General features: G+C 45.0%; 1 protein-coding gene across 1 annotated transcript in view; it reads left to right on the forward strand.

Moving 5' to 3' along the window:
* MCF2L2 (MCF.2 cell line derived transforming sequence-like 2) overlaps window positions 1-13,017 on the forward strand; it is a 272,166-nt gene that overhangs the window by 45,510 nt on the left and 213,639 nt on the right. Inside the window, exons 3-5 of the mRNA XM_054982756.1 lie at window positions 1,408-1,498; window positions 4,968-5,087; window positions 11,711-11,827. Coding sequence (XP_054838731.1) covers window positions 1,408-1,498; window positions 4,968-5,087; window positions 11,711-11,827 — 328 coding nt within the window. The remainder of the gene's footprint in view (window positions 1-1,407; window positions 1,499-4,967; window positions 5,088-11,710; window positions 11,828-13,017) is intronic.

Here is a 13,017-nt window from a genome sequence, read left to right on the forward strand (position 1 = left end):
AAGTGATGTGGAAGACTCTGTTTTAGATCTTGGAGAGTCACTGCCAGTCAGAGCAGAGCAGTCCTTGATGGAGTCTATTTTATTTATGTATTTCTTTATTTTTATTATATTTTTAACCTGCCCTCCCTGCAAACGGGCTCAGGGTGAGGTACAACATTGATTAAAATACAACTTAAAAATAATCATCACAGTATAAAAACAGCAATCAATAAAACCATTCCAGGACAGGGCAGTCCTGCACTCCTGCCCGTCAGCATACAAAAAGGGGAGGTAGTCGCGGACAGAGAGATTACTGTACCCCTTTTTGGGGCAGCCAGCAGTGGACCCTCCATAACCCCTCATAGAGGGAGACCGGTGGAAGGTTCTGCACTGATGGACTAAAATTAGCCTCCACAATATGCCTGGCAGAACATCTCTGTCTTACAGGCCCTCCTAAATGATACAAGATCCTGGCAGGCCCGAGTGTCCTCAGACAGAGAATTCCACCAGGTTGGGGCCAGGACCGAAAAGGCCCTGGCCCTGGCAGAGGCCAGCCAAGCCTCCCTAGGGCCAGGGACCATCAGTAGATGTTTTCTGGTTGAACGAAGCGCTCTCTGGGGTACACACAGGGAGAGACGGTCCCTTAAGTATGCTGGTCCCAGTCCGTTTAGGGCTTTATAGGTTAGAACCAACACCTTGGTAATTCAAGACAAGGCAGCTTTGTGGGTTCCTTCTTTGCCCATGAGGCCTACCTGTACTGCTGGACATCTCCATATCAGGATAATGTTTGAACTTGTGCACCCACTCCAGTATGCATAGGCCTGAATGGTGCCCTTGTTATCTGGAAACTGACTGTGTTATTTGGGCTGACGTGTTGTGTTTTATGCACGTACATCTTGTGCTGTAGCATTATGTCCAGATGTGGACATCCAGTGCCTCTGAGGTAGGACGGTGCATCAGGTGGGGAAGGAAAACATGTTCTTCATTCCCTGCCGTACAGAGGTAGGAGATCAAGGGGGGGGAGTCTGGTCAGGAAAAACACCATTCGCTAAGGGAACAGACTCTTTTTCTCAGCACGAGAAGCACGTATGTGATCCCAAACTGCCTGCATTGCCAAGATTTGGGGGGGGGGGCAGCTCCAAAAGACGGAGTGGATAAAATATTCCTCCTTAGTTAAAGCCGCTAGCCTGATGTGGGGGGTGGGGGGAGGCAGAAAAAAAGGAAAGGGGAAACATTTTGCTTGCATCTTCCGGCACGCACCACTCCAGCTCTCTTGTATTCATACTCTCCTCGGCAATCGGCATCAGCCCTGCTGGCTAATAATGAGCTTGGAGCTTGCCACAGAGGACATAGCTTGACTGCAGTACCGTTGCTTGGAACGCGTCTGTTTCCATGTAACCCCATATACCTGCTTCGGATATTTTGCAGTCTGGAGGCGGCCAGCATTGGATTCGTCATCGTTATAGACAGACGGCGGGACAAATGGAGCGCGGTAAAGGCGTCCCTCACGCGAATAGCAGTAAGTGTCTGGATTTTATCTCTCTCCCTGCCTTTTTTTTTTTAAACCCTGCTCTTCACCTTCCCTGACGGCTACTCCCATTATTTTTTTTTAAAAAAACTTAGCTTCCGTTGCTCATAGGGAATGTTCCCTTCTCTACCTCTGCCTCATCGATTTCTGCCAGCATTGCATGCTCAGAACCTCCTGAGTTCCTGGCTGTGATAAGACTTGAAGAGGACTGACCCCCTTAGGCTATGAATTTAGAACCATCGAGGTCTTTGTAAGACCTCAATATGCCTGCCACACAATCATGTCCTCTTCAAGTCTTATCACAGCCAGGAACTCAGGAGGTGGCCTAATGCGACCTGCTGTCCCTTGACCTCAGCTGCCCTCATTACTCTCCCCTCTATATGGAACTGATAGTCGGATGTAGCTTGCATTGTTGTATGGCTTGCTGTGGCCAAAGTAAAGGTGATCTATTCTATCCAGCTCGCCCTTCCTTCCTCTAAGTAGCTCAGGTGGCATATGCTGTTCTTCCTCCCTCGTTTAATCCTCGTTCCGTTCCTGTGAGGTTAGTGTGAGTGCGTGTCACTAACTAGTGAACTCCCAGAGCTGAGTGGAAGGAGATTTGAACTCACATTTCCGGGATCCTAAAGTGACTGGTGCAAATGATACATGATGTAAATCCGCTCTGAGCCCGCTTGCGAGGAGAGCGGACTATAAATTAAATTAATAAATGCATATAAATAAATAACTATCTCCAAATTGCCATCTTTTGTTTTCCATTCATCCTGCTCTTGTGCCAAGCCTGACATGCGGAAATTTAGCAGTGAAGCTTTCTCAGGCAATTAGATAAAGTGTAAAAAGCTTCCCCTGCTTGATTTCTGCATCTGAGGAGTAGTCTATATGTGCAACAGGCTGGGGTGATTAAAACCCTGAAGTGATACAATGGACTCTACCACTTTATGATGTCACATCTGAATGCTATCCTACCTTTTTTTCAAAAAGAAAATCTTCCCTGCATGTCAGAATCTAGCAGATCAGGGAGCAAGATTCTATTTTAGCTCACTCCTTGCTGTGCTTGTTTTATACCCGTGAGGGTTTTTTCAAACGCGAAGGAGCTAAAGTAACATGAAAAGTAAATCCTTCACCTGCAGTCATAAGTGAAGCAGTCTGTGTCTGCCACTTCTTTCCTCCCTCATGTTTTTACTATGTAGACCAGGCCTTGAGTATTTCACGACACAAGGGCAGAGATAGCAATGCAGCTGAGAATATTTATTACCACTTGCGAGAAAGCAGATTTGAAAGAATAAGAGGAAGCTGTTAAAAGAACTTTAGGTCATTTTCTAAAGTTATTACAAAAGCTTATTGTAAAACCACGAGACAGATCATAGGCTTAAACGAAATGCAAAATGAAGAGAATTTCCTTTCCAGGCTGACACAAATGGAAATAAAGTCTTGATGTGACACGTCCTGCTTTCAGTGGAGGGGTTGTGTCTCTGTGATTTCTGCTGGGCTGCTACACATGGTGATAAATCTCTGTGTGGCTTTCATTGCCTCTGCCTTCACGCTTGTCCTTGCCTGAGCTCCGAAGGGCTACCATTTTATCAGTTGGTTACCAGAAGGCTTTTTAGGGGCTTTAAAACAATCAGCAATTGACATGACATAATAGCATTATTACATTCGAATGCTCTGTCTACTAGATCCTCTGAATTCCCCTGCTTCCTTTTTTTCTAAAGGGAAATTATGTAGCCTCATAATTGCCTCATGATTCGACATTGAAAAGAGCTAGAGATTTACTTTTTTAAAAAAATTAAAGTTGTGGATTCATAGCGTTTATTAGATTGGTCGCTGTAACATTATAATGCTATAACAAAATGTCAATTGTCAATTTTGTTTTAAAAGCCTGAAAGTCCTCTGGATGGGGAACGACTGGGAGTGGGGGACGGGACGGGACTGAGGTATGGAAAATGATGCTGATGTGTGCAGGACCTGTAAAAATACACACCTTCCCATCCACACAGCATGCAAACGTACTTTAACTACAATCTTTCAAAATAGATCATATTGACCCCGGTTTGGGAAAGATTGCAATCAGGGGATAGTATTATGTGAATGTTAAAAAAAATCCTAACAACAACAACAACAACAAAATTCGATTTATATACCACCCTTCAGGATAACTTAATGCCCGCTCAGAGCAGTTTACAAAGTATGTCATTATTATCCTCACAACAAACACCCTGTGAGGTGGGTGGGGCTGAGAGAGCTCTGAGAGAGCTGTGACCAAGGTCGCCCAGCTGGCTTCAAGCGGAGGAGTGGGGAATCAAACTTGGTTCTCCAGATTAGAGTCCTGCCGCTCTTAACCACTACACCAAACTGGCTCTCCAGTTTGGATGCAAATCAGAGCAAAACTTCCCTGTGGAAGCAGCCTTGAGGTATTCATATGTCACAACCAGCTGCGTTTGACCTAGATGGGGCAGGCACAGAGCTTGTTGTGCATGTGAAGTCCCTTCTTCCTTTTACGCATGGCACTAGAATAAAAATGTCCTGAAATGATGAGCCTAAAATTTGCATATATTTATTGACTATATTTATATCCCCCCACAAAGCAGCTTACATTGATAATGTCTGGGAACCTTTTTTTTTATCAACGTGCCATCTTTTTGAACCACCAGGCAGAGCCGAGAACTTTTACTTACTTCTTGGGTTTTTTTCTCCATTTCATTGTTGTTTGTCTTGATGTTTTCGTTCATTACCCAATCCAAGGGCCGTAAAATATATGTGAGGTACATGTAATAACAGCAGCAACAACAATGGCAACAACAACCTTCAGGGCAAATTAATGCCACACTCAGAGCAGGTCACAAAGTATGTGGGTGGGGCTGAGAGGTCACTCAGCTGGCTTCAAGTGGAGGAGTGGGGAATCAAACCCGATTCTCCAGATTAGAGTCCTGCTGCTCTTAACCACTACACCAAACTGGCTTTCAATGATCAGAGGAACAAGTTCCCCCATAAATGGTGAGGATCTACTGTATTATAGCTGAGTTTCCAGGAGTTGGGGGTCATGGCTCAGTGGTAGAGCATCTGTTTTGCATGTAGAAGATCCCAAGTTCAATCCCCAGCATCTCCAGTTGAAAGGGACAGGGAGCAGGTGCTATGAAAGATCCCTGCCCAAGACCCTGGAGAGCTGCTGCCAGTCTGAGTAGATAATACTGACCTGGATGGATGGATGGACTGATTCAGAATAAGGCAGCTCCAAGCGTGTGTCCACCCATTTAAATCCAAATGGGAAATGCTTTGTGAGAGCACCGTATTTAAAGTTCTTTCTACCCTCCCTCCGCCCAAGCCAGCATGTGGTAGGTAGGGGGACTAGACCTGGATGCCAAAGCCACTTCCTTCAGATGCCCAAAGGAAGCTTCGCATTCCTTTTACTGCCTGTTAAGGGCTCATTTCCTGTTACAGCCTGACATTTTCATGCCCCTTCCAGGGAGCGTTTCCGGGGAACCTGCAATTGGTCTTCGTCCTGCGGCCATCCCGTTTCATCCAAAGGGCAATCGCTGACATCGGCATCAAACTGTATCGCGATGACTTTAAAATGAAGGTACCGGTAAGCACTTTTCTTATTCGGTTGTTCCTGGTGGCTCGTCTTAAGTAGTTTCTGCATCTTCCCTTTCTGTCTGTCAGCAGCTATCTTTTCTCTCCTTCTCTTTCCCCTTGACTCGATGCCTAACAGAGCTGCTCAGCAAAGAAAAGCTTTTGAGACAGTTTTGAACCATGACAAATGAAAGGTTTGTTTTCCTTTCCTAGTTCTATGGAGGTGAAGCTAACATAGAACTCAGATACAGAATGAGATGATACAACTCTGTGTTGTCCTGTTTCTGGCTGCAGGTCTAGCTATATATCTGTGTCATACCTTGGAATGCTCCCTGAATGTGGAAATGTAGCACACCATGGGAGGGCTACACTCAACCTCTCCTTCTGATATGATCACTTTCTACATGCAGGGAGCACTAAAAATACCAGAAAGAAAAGTTTAGCAAAGTGCCATCCTTGATATGCTGCTTTTCTGCATGTGGGGAGCATTTCTTTAAAAAATGATCCCTGCTCGGGAGCAGCAGTCTGGTCATACTGTGCTTTACTACCTCATTCTGCATAAGATGTGGCTCTCAACCACAGAAAGCATTCAACATGTGTTGTACTTGTAGGCCAATTTATAATTGGCAATTCTGATTTAACAACTGAGTCATATGTACCATTGCTGGCCAAATTCATATTGTTTATGTCTTTGAGAAAGGCAGCTTGCAAATATTCCAATAAATAAATACATGCCGGGATGGGTGCCATTTTCACTGGCTGTTATTAAATATTCTACCAAGCAATATTACAAAAATGCATGGTGAATTATTTAAGTGTATGGCGATAGCAGCAAAGGTAATATTTGCAGCAATTAGAAAGCAGAAAAATGTGCAGATCTAAAGGACTGGAAGAACAAATTATGAATATGCGACAATGGCAAAACCAACATCTTATATACACAATAGGCCACTCTCAGAATTTCAAGAAAAATGGAAAATATTTCTTGATCATATAGCTGAAAATTAAGAATAGTTAAGAATAAATTTAAATTAAAACAGAAAGTGTTTAGAAAAGGGGGGGAGAAGAGATTGGCAATATATATTTGTAATAAAATCATTATTAGAAGATAGGCAGAAAAGATAGAATAAAGATACTTAAATTGAAGTGAAAAATCAAGTATATAAGCAAGTTCTCTATAGATATATGATTTGATTGATAAAAACAGTGTTGCACTTGCCTGTAACTCTTGTTCATTGAGTATCTTCTGTGCACAGAAGTATGACGACGAACTATAAGATTTAAATAACTGTAGTTTATGTTTTACATATCCTAAGTATGATTTAGTTGATTGTGTTTATGCTTTATGTATGGCCAGGGCTTTTTTTCTGGGAAAAGAGGTGGTGGAACTCAGTGGGTTGCCCTCGGAGAAAATGGTCACATGGCTGGTGGCCCCGCCCCCTGATCTCCAGACAGAGGGGAGTTTAGAGTGCCCTCCGTGCCGCAGCTGCGTGAAGGGCAATCTTCTTGACCATTTTCAAGAGGTTCCGGAACTCCGTTCCACTGCGTTCCTGCTGAAAAAAAGCCCTGTGTATGGCTTAGATTATTGTAGACAATTAACTGCAGTAGAGGATGGTTGTAGATGTATAATTTAGTTCATAGCACAATTGCAGTTCATGTTTTATGTTTGTGAGTTTATCAACTGAAATAAAAAAAATTAAAAAGAAAAAAATAAATATGTATGTGCATTTGAATTAAATGTTCAAATCTGTGAACTTGAGAAGTTTATAATGCTCACCTTACTGGCTTGGACTGTATTATATATGTCCCTGCCCCCCACTTTACCTTCTATTCCATCCACTGGGCTCGTTGCTACTATTGTGGTGCCAGGCTAACATTACCAGCAGCCACCAAGAGGGCAGAGAATCTTTCTCCCCTTTTCCTTCTTCCCTTCCCCAGCATTCAGTGTACAGATAAGGAATTACCCCTCCACATTAAAAAAAAAACCCTCCTTGCAAGCAAAAAACTAGAGCATCAGGGAATAGGCTGGACTTTCTCCCTGGTTGTGTTTTTTTTAAAATGCAGGGAATTTTTACAGGGGGACAGCATTTTAAAAAATGCAGCCTGAACTTGTAGAAATCTGTTCTACCCACTTAGGATTCTCCCACCTCTTTTAGCTGCAAGTATAAAAGAGAGCGTATATGCTCAGTTTCCAAAGCTGTCAGTTCAGCGGTAGAATTGTACAGGATAAGCTTTCTATCAAGCCCTTCTTTTCTAGGGCTTTCCTGGCACAATCCGTTTGTGTACCAATCCCACAGTTACCTTTGCTTTCAGTCTGCTGATTGTGCGATCTTCCGCTCTGGTTCCCAGAATCCGCACTGGTGCTCCACCAACTCTCCTAGAACAGTACCGGGGCTGTGCTGCTTTCCCACCCCCCTCCCTGGACTTCTCCCCTTCTTTCTTTTCCTTGAGGAAAGGTCAAGCTGTTTTCAAGTCACAATTAAGAAATAGGGGCTTTGGGGTGAAATGTACTCCTTAAGCTCAGAACTGCCACCACTTTATCACGAAAGCCAGCGAATATTTCTCAAGAATTCGCTTTTTGTCTTTGTCCTTTGCGCTTTTTTTCAGAATCTGATCTGATTCATTGAAAGAGCAAGTGAAATTCTGGGCCTTTTCCATAAAGTTTTCCTGGATGGCTTTTGCCACAAGGTGGCTTAATGATAATAATATATAGCATTTATATAGCTCTTTAAGTGTTCTAACAATTTCAGGTGGATAGCCGTGTTGGTCTGTAGAAGAGCAAGATTCGGGTCTGGTAGCACGTTAGAGACCAACTATATCGCTAGGGTACGAGCTTTCAAAAGTAGCTCTGACTCTCAAAAGCTCATGTCCTGGAAATATAGTTGGTCTTGAAGCTGCTATAGGACCTGAATCTTGCTCCAAATATTTTGATTATTGTGTTGTAATCCAGTCAGTGGACCTGTGAGATACATAATAACTAAGAAAAGCCTTGTTAGATCAAACCAGTAGGCCAGCTAATCCGCCATCCTGTCTCATACAGTGGCCAACCAATTACTATGGAGAGCTGGCATCAGGGCATAGAGGCTGAGGCTAGAGCCAGGCATGGCAAGGCAACCGAGCAGGAGACTGGGAGACATGGGGGTGGGCACTGTTACTGTCACATCAGAGAAGAATCTGGGAGTGATACCACACCTCTCTACGAATTGCTGGAAACTCCCAAGATAAAACTATAGAGTTTCCGGCAACTCTCAGAGAGGACTGGCATCACCTCTGGGCCCCTCCTGGAACTGATGTCATGCCATCACTGAGGGCTTATGGATGTGAAGGAAGGGTCCCTTCAGTCACCGTGGCTAGTAGCCACTGATAGACCTATTCCTGAAAATCTTGTTGACTCTAATGTGCCACTGGACTCAAATCTTGCTGTTCTACTGCAGACCAACACAGCTACCCACCTAAAATGGTCCTCCGTGAATCTGTCTAATCCCTTTTTAAAGTTGCCTGTGGCCATCACTACATCCTCTGTAGGCTACAGATTGCACGGGAAGGGGGGGGGGCTAAGGCTGAGGGAGAGTGACTGTCCCAAAGGCCATCAACCGAGTCTGTGATAGCGATGGCATTCAAACCCAGAACTTGCTGGATTACAGCTCGTTCTTGTAGCCACTGTGCAAATGGTTTCAATTTGGGAAAATGGTCAGCTGTTAAATTGCTGGAGAAGCTGTGTGTCAGAATAACTATGGGGGGGGCGTTTCTGGTGCGTAGCGGTGTTGGTCTGCAGTAGATGAGCAAGATTTGAGTCCAGTAGCACCTTAAAGACCAACAAAATGTTCAGGATATTGTTACCAGAACTGCTCTTTATTATAATGGGGAATTAGCTGTAGCAGTCTGTAACTATTAATATTAAGCGAGGATCATAACCTATGTTTACGGAGGTCCCGATCCCAGACACTCTAGTGAAAAAGAGGCAGACAACGAATGAGTTCCAAACACGTGTATTAAGTGTAGCGTAAGCCTAGCTTGCACAATCATACAAAGAACATACAAGGTCTAAGAAATATAGCGTAGGAAATACAGAGACGTTCGCATTAGCGGGTTCCCAACGATGGTAAGGGAAATACTCACAATCCTGGAGCGAAGCAGAGACACGACAGCGAGGGTGGCCCAATGCCAGCACTGGAACCACAGACGGACAGCAAGGAGGTCTGGATAGGGAATGGCCGAGGCCACAGACAGCGAGGGGTTCTGGATGGGAATGGCCTAGGCACCGAGTGGTCTGAGAGACCAGCTTAAATACCCCAAAACGTACCCTGGGGCTGGTGCTGTACTTGGTGGTTCTCACAGATTAAAACAAAGGGTCTAATGGGTCACTGAATGGCTTGGATGGGCCACTTTGGTAATCAGATTGTGATAAGTGACACCTCAGGAAGAGGGGACAAAAGAGGGAGGGGGAAATCCAAGTGGGCTGAAAGGATGTTCCAGCGGACAGGGCTTGTCCTGATGTCATCAGCTTTGGAATGCGGAGGTTTCTTTGAGATGCATTCTTTAAGTGCTTGGGATGGTCGGCACTTAGTTCCTTCTCCGGGGCGGCTCCTAAGATATGCGGAGTGGGGCGAGGGGCTCTCGCTGCGGACGTGGTGTGCCCGCTTCGCCGAAATGGCTTCCCAAAGCAGTCTCTTCCCAGGGTCTTCTGGCTGCCTGAGAACATGGATGCCGGCTGGGCATAGCTGGGGCTGGATAGCAGGCTGCCCGGTAGCGAGGGCAAGCTCGGCGACCGGCCCGCGGGAGGCTCCAGGCGGGAACTGACCAGGGAGCGCCTAGCCAGGCTCGCTGGAGGTTTCCCCGGCTGGCGCCCGGCTGCTAGCAGCGGCTTGGGCCCATATGAGGCAGGCTTCCATGGAGGCAGGGGGAACAACACTTTAAAACACAGTCCAAAGCAGGGAACAGGCACGGTCCGTGGCAGATGGCAATGCAGGCACGGGGCACACTTGTAACAGAGTCCAAACACACACTAGGAAGTCCAGATACAGGTCAGGGCAGGGCTGCCCAGAAAGAGAGTTCTTTGTGCAGTTAACCAAACATGGAGTCAGTAAACTACACAGTCTATTGCAGCAGCAAGGTAATAAAACAGCAGACAGGAAACTGACACGTGTATCAGAGCACACACGTGCAAAGCAGTCTTTGGTGCAGCAGTGAAACAGCAATGCAGGAAACTTTAACACAGTTCATGGCAGGCTTCAAAGCAGGGGAGGGGGCCTACTTGGCAACAATATGAGCTTTCGAGAGCTGAAGCTCCCTTTGCATAGGCTGCCTTTCAAATTAACACTGTTTTGCAAAATAGTAAAGAGTCCAGTGGCCCCTTTAAGACTAACCAACTCTACTGTAGCATAAGCTTTCGAGAACCACAGTTCTACTGTGTTCTACACAGTGCTACTGGACTCTTTTGTTCTACCACAGTGCTACTGGACTCTACTATTTTGCTACTACAGACTAACACGGCTAACTCCTCTGGATCTATGACTGTTGTTTTGATCATCCATTTAGCCGTAATTGTTTTATGGTTTCATTAACATGTTCATTGATTGGGATCCCCGGTGTCTCTTAGCTTAATTTCACTCCCACGTGTCAATACAGCACAGATAAAGCAGCCTTACTCAGCATAAGAAATATGGGAAATTGTTCCTTCTCTCTGCTGAAGAATCTCCATGGAAATTCAGAAAGCCAGCTTGGTAGGGTGTAGCGAGTTAGACAGGTCAGATTAGGACAGGGAAGGACTCAGTTCAAATCCCCACTAAACCTTGGACCTCACTAGGTGACCTTGGGAAAGGCTCTCTCTCTCTCTCTCTCTCTCTCTCTCTCTCTCTCTCTCTCTCTCTCTCTCTCTCTCTCTCTCTGAGAGCCAAGCTACAAATGACGCCTGACACAGGTTGTACACTTGTCAGCTTCCCTCAAGTTTTGATGGGAAATGTAGGCGTCCTGGTTTTAAAGCTTGGCTCTCCATTACAGCTGCAAGACCAGGATGCCTACATTTCCCATCAAAACTTGAGGGAAGCTGACAAGTGTCCAACCTGTGTCAGGCGTCACTTGTAGTTTGGCTCTCAGTCGAACCTACCTCATAGATTGCTGTGATAATGAAATGGGATAAACTCCATTGTTGCAGCTTTGAACAGTTTAGGGTCAAACTAGATATAACAATATCTTTGTGGCTGCCATGAGGACACTGTCACCATTTTAAAATGCTATGAGGGCCCAATCCTGATCAGGCCTACAGTACAGCGGGAGGAAGGACACTTGTCCCCCCCCCCCGGGCTTTATCAAGTGCCAAAACAGCTGTACGTGATCAGGATCGGGCCCTTGGGCATTTTAAAATCATTTTAAAATGGCAACTGTGTCCTCACGACAGCCAGGAGGATGCCGCCACGTCTAGTTCAGCCCTTAGTGGAAAGATGTGATATATTTTTTTTAAGTTGCAGATTTCCTACCCACCTCATAAGATACGCAATCCATTATTTTTTATTTTTATTTGTGTACCAACTTGCCCACTTTTCTGGAGTCCATTCTGATGCCAGCGTTGGATTGTTTGCTAAATTTGGCCTAATTTTAAATTGTACATTTGAGGTTTTTTTTGTTTCTTTGGTACAGATCATCATGTTAAATTCAGTTTCTGATCTCCATGGGTACATCGACAAAAGTCAGCTGACTCGGGAGTTAGGCGGAACCTTGGAATATGGGCACAGCCAATGGATACATCATCGAACGGTAAGTAGAACATCTTTGGACTTGCTTCCGAGTAAAAACGCATAAAGCATCAGGCTGTTTGCGATTAACTCTGTTCTAGTTCTCAAAAAGGCTCAAAGACTGAGCCACAAGCCTGTTGAGAGGTTTACACCGAATCTTAAATGTCCACACTTCCAGATTTCCACTGATATCTTGACATGTGCATAGACTTTATCATGTTCTTCAGATGTGGTTTTTACAGTCCTCTTCAACAAGAGAGAGGTAAATTATGGCCTCAGAGGGCCCAAATCCAGTCTACAGGAACTTTTCATACACTCCTCAAGCTACCTTCTAAAAAACAGTTGAACAGAGTGGGAGTGAAGGCAGCATATGGGGGTTGCAGGTTGGATGCTGGCTCTTCCTTGTTCCTTCAAAAGAGGTTGGAGACCCAGATGTGGCCCTTGGACTGAAAACACATTGACACTTCTGTCCTAAGCATCTCTAAAATACTCTTTTAAAATTCCTTCAATTTCTCTGGGAAAAAATTGAGAGACGTGCTTAAGACTCCCATTAAAACCACAGAAGTTAGCCGTGGTGGTCGTCACACGGGCCCTTATTTCATCAGGTTTGCACTAGAAATCGTTTCTTCTGTTATCGTTATTAGAACGGATTCTCCTATCTTTTGTCGACTGCTTGCGCTTCCAGTCAGTCACATTAAAAGGGAAAAGCGCAATTCGATGGTCAGTCAAAGTACCTCCGGAAACAGGGACCTAAAAATCCCACCCCTTTTAAAAAAAATTTTTTTTTCACATATTTGCGCTATATCACTCTTCTATTATACCAATGTTGTGCTGGGCCAACCCAAAAGCCAATTGTGATAGGTAGCAGAGGTTTCCCGCCCATGGCAGAATAGAACTATAGCACCATAAGGCTGACGTGTTTTTTTAAAAAAATTACTTTGAGGCTTAATTGCAGGTCACGCTGGGGCTTGTGGGAGTGTAGGGCAGGAGAATCAGTGTTAGGTGAGTCAGATGATCGGGGAGAGTGAGCGTTTTGGTGTTGCAAAGCGTTCATAGTCAATCCTGGGCATTCACATGGAAGTGGATAAAGACGACCTAAAGAGTCACAAAGCATGAATTGGGGAGAATAGCGAAATCGCGAGAGAGCCGGAATAAGGTGAGCATTCAGCGGGAGATGTTTGGCGCTAAATTTATGGCCGTGCGACGGCCCGT

Source organism: Eublepharis macularius, chromosome 6 (assembly GCF_028583425.1).
Source record: "Eublepharis macularius isolate TG4126 chromosome 6, MPM_Emac_v1.0, whole genome shotgun sequence".
Lineage (NCBI taxonomy): Eukaryota > Metazoa > Chordata > Lepidosauria > Squamata > Eublepharidae > Eublepharis > Eublepharis macularius.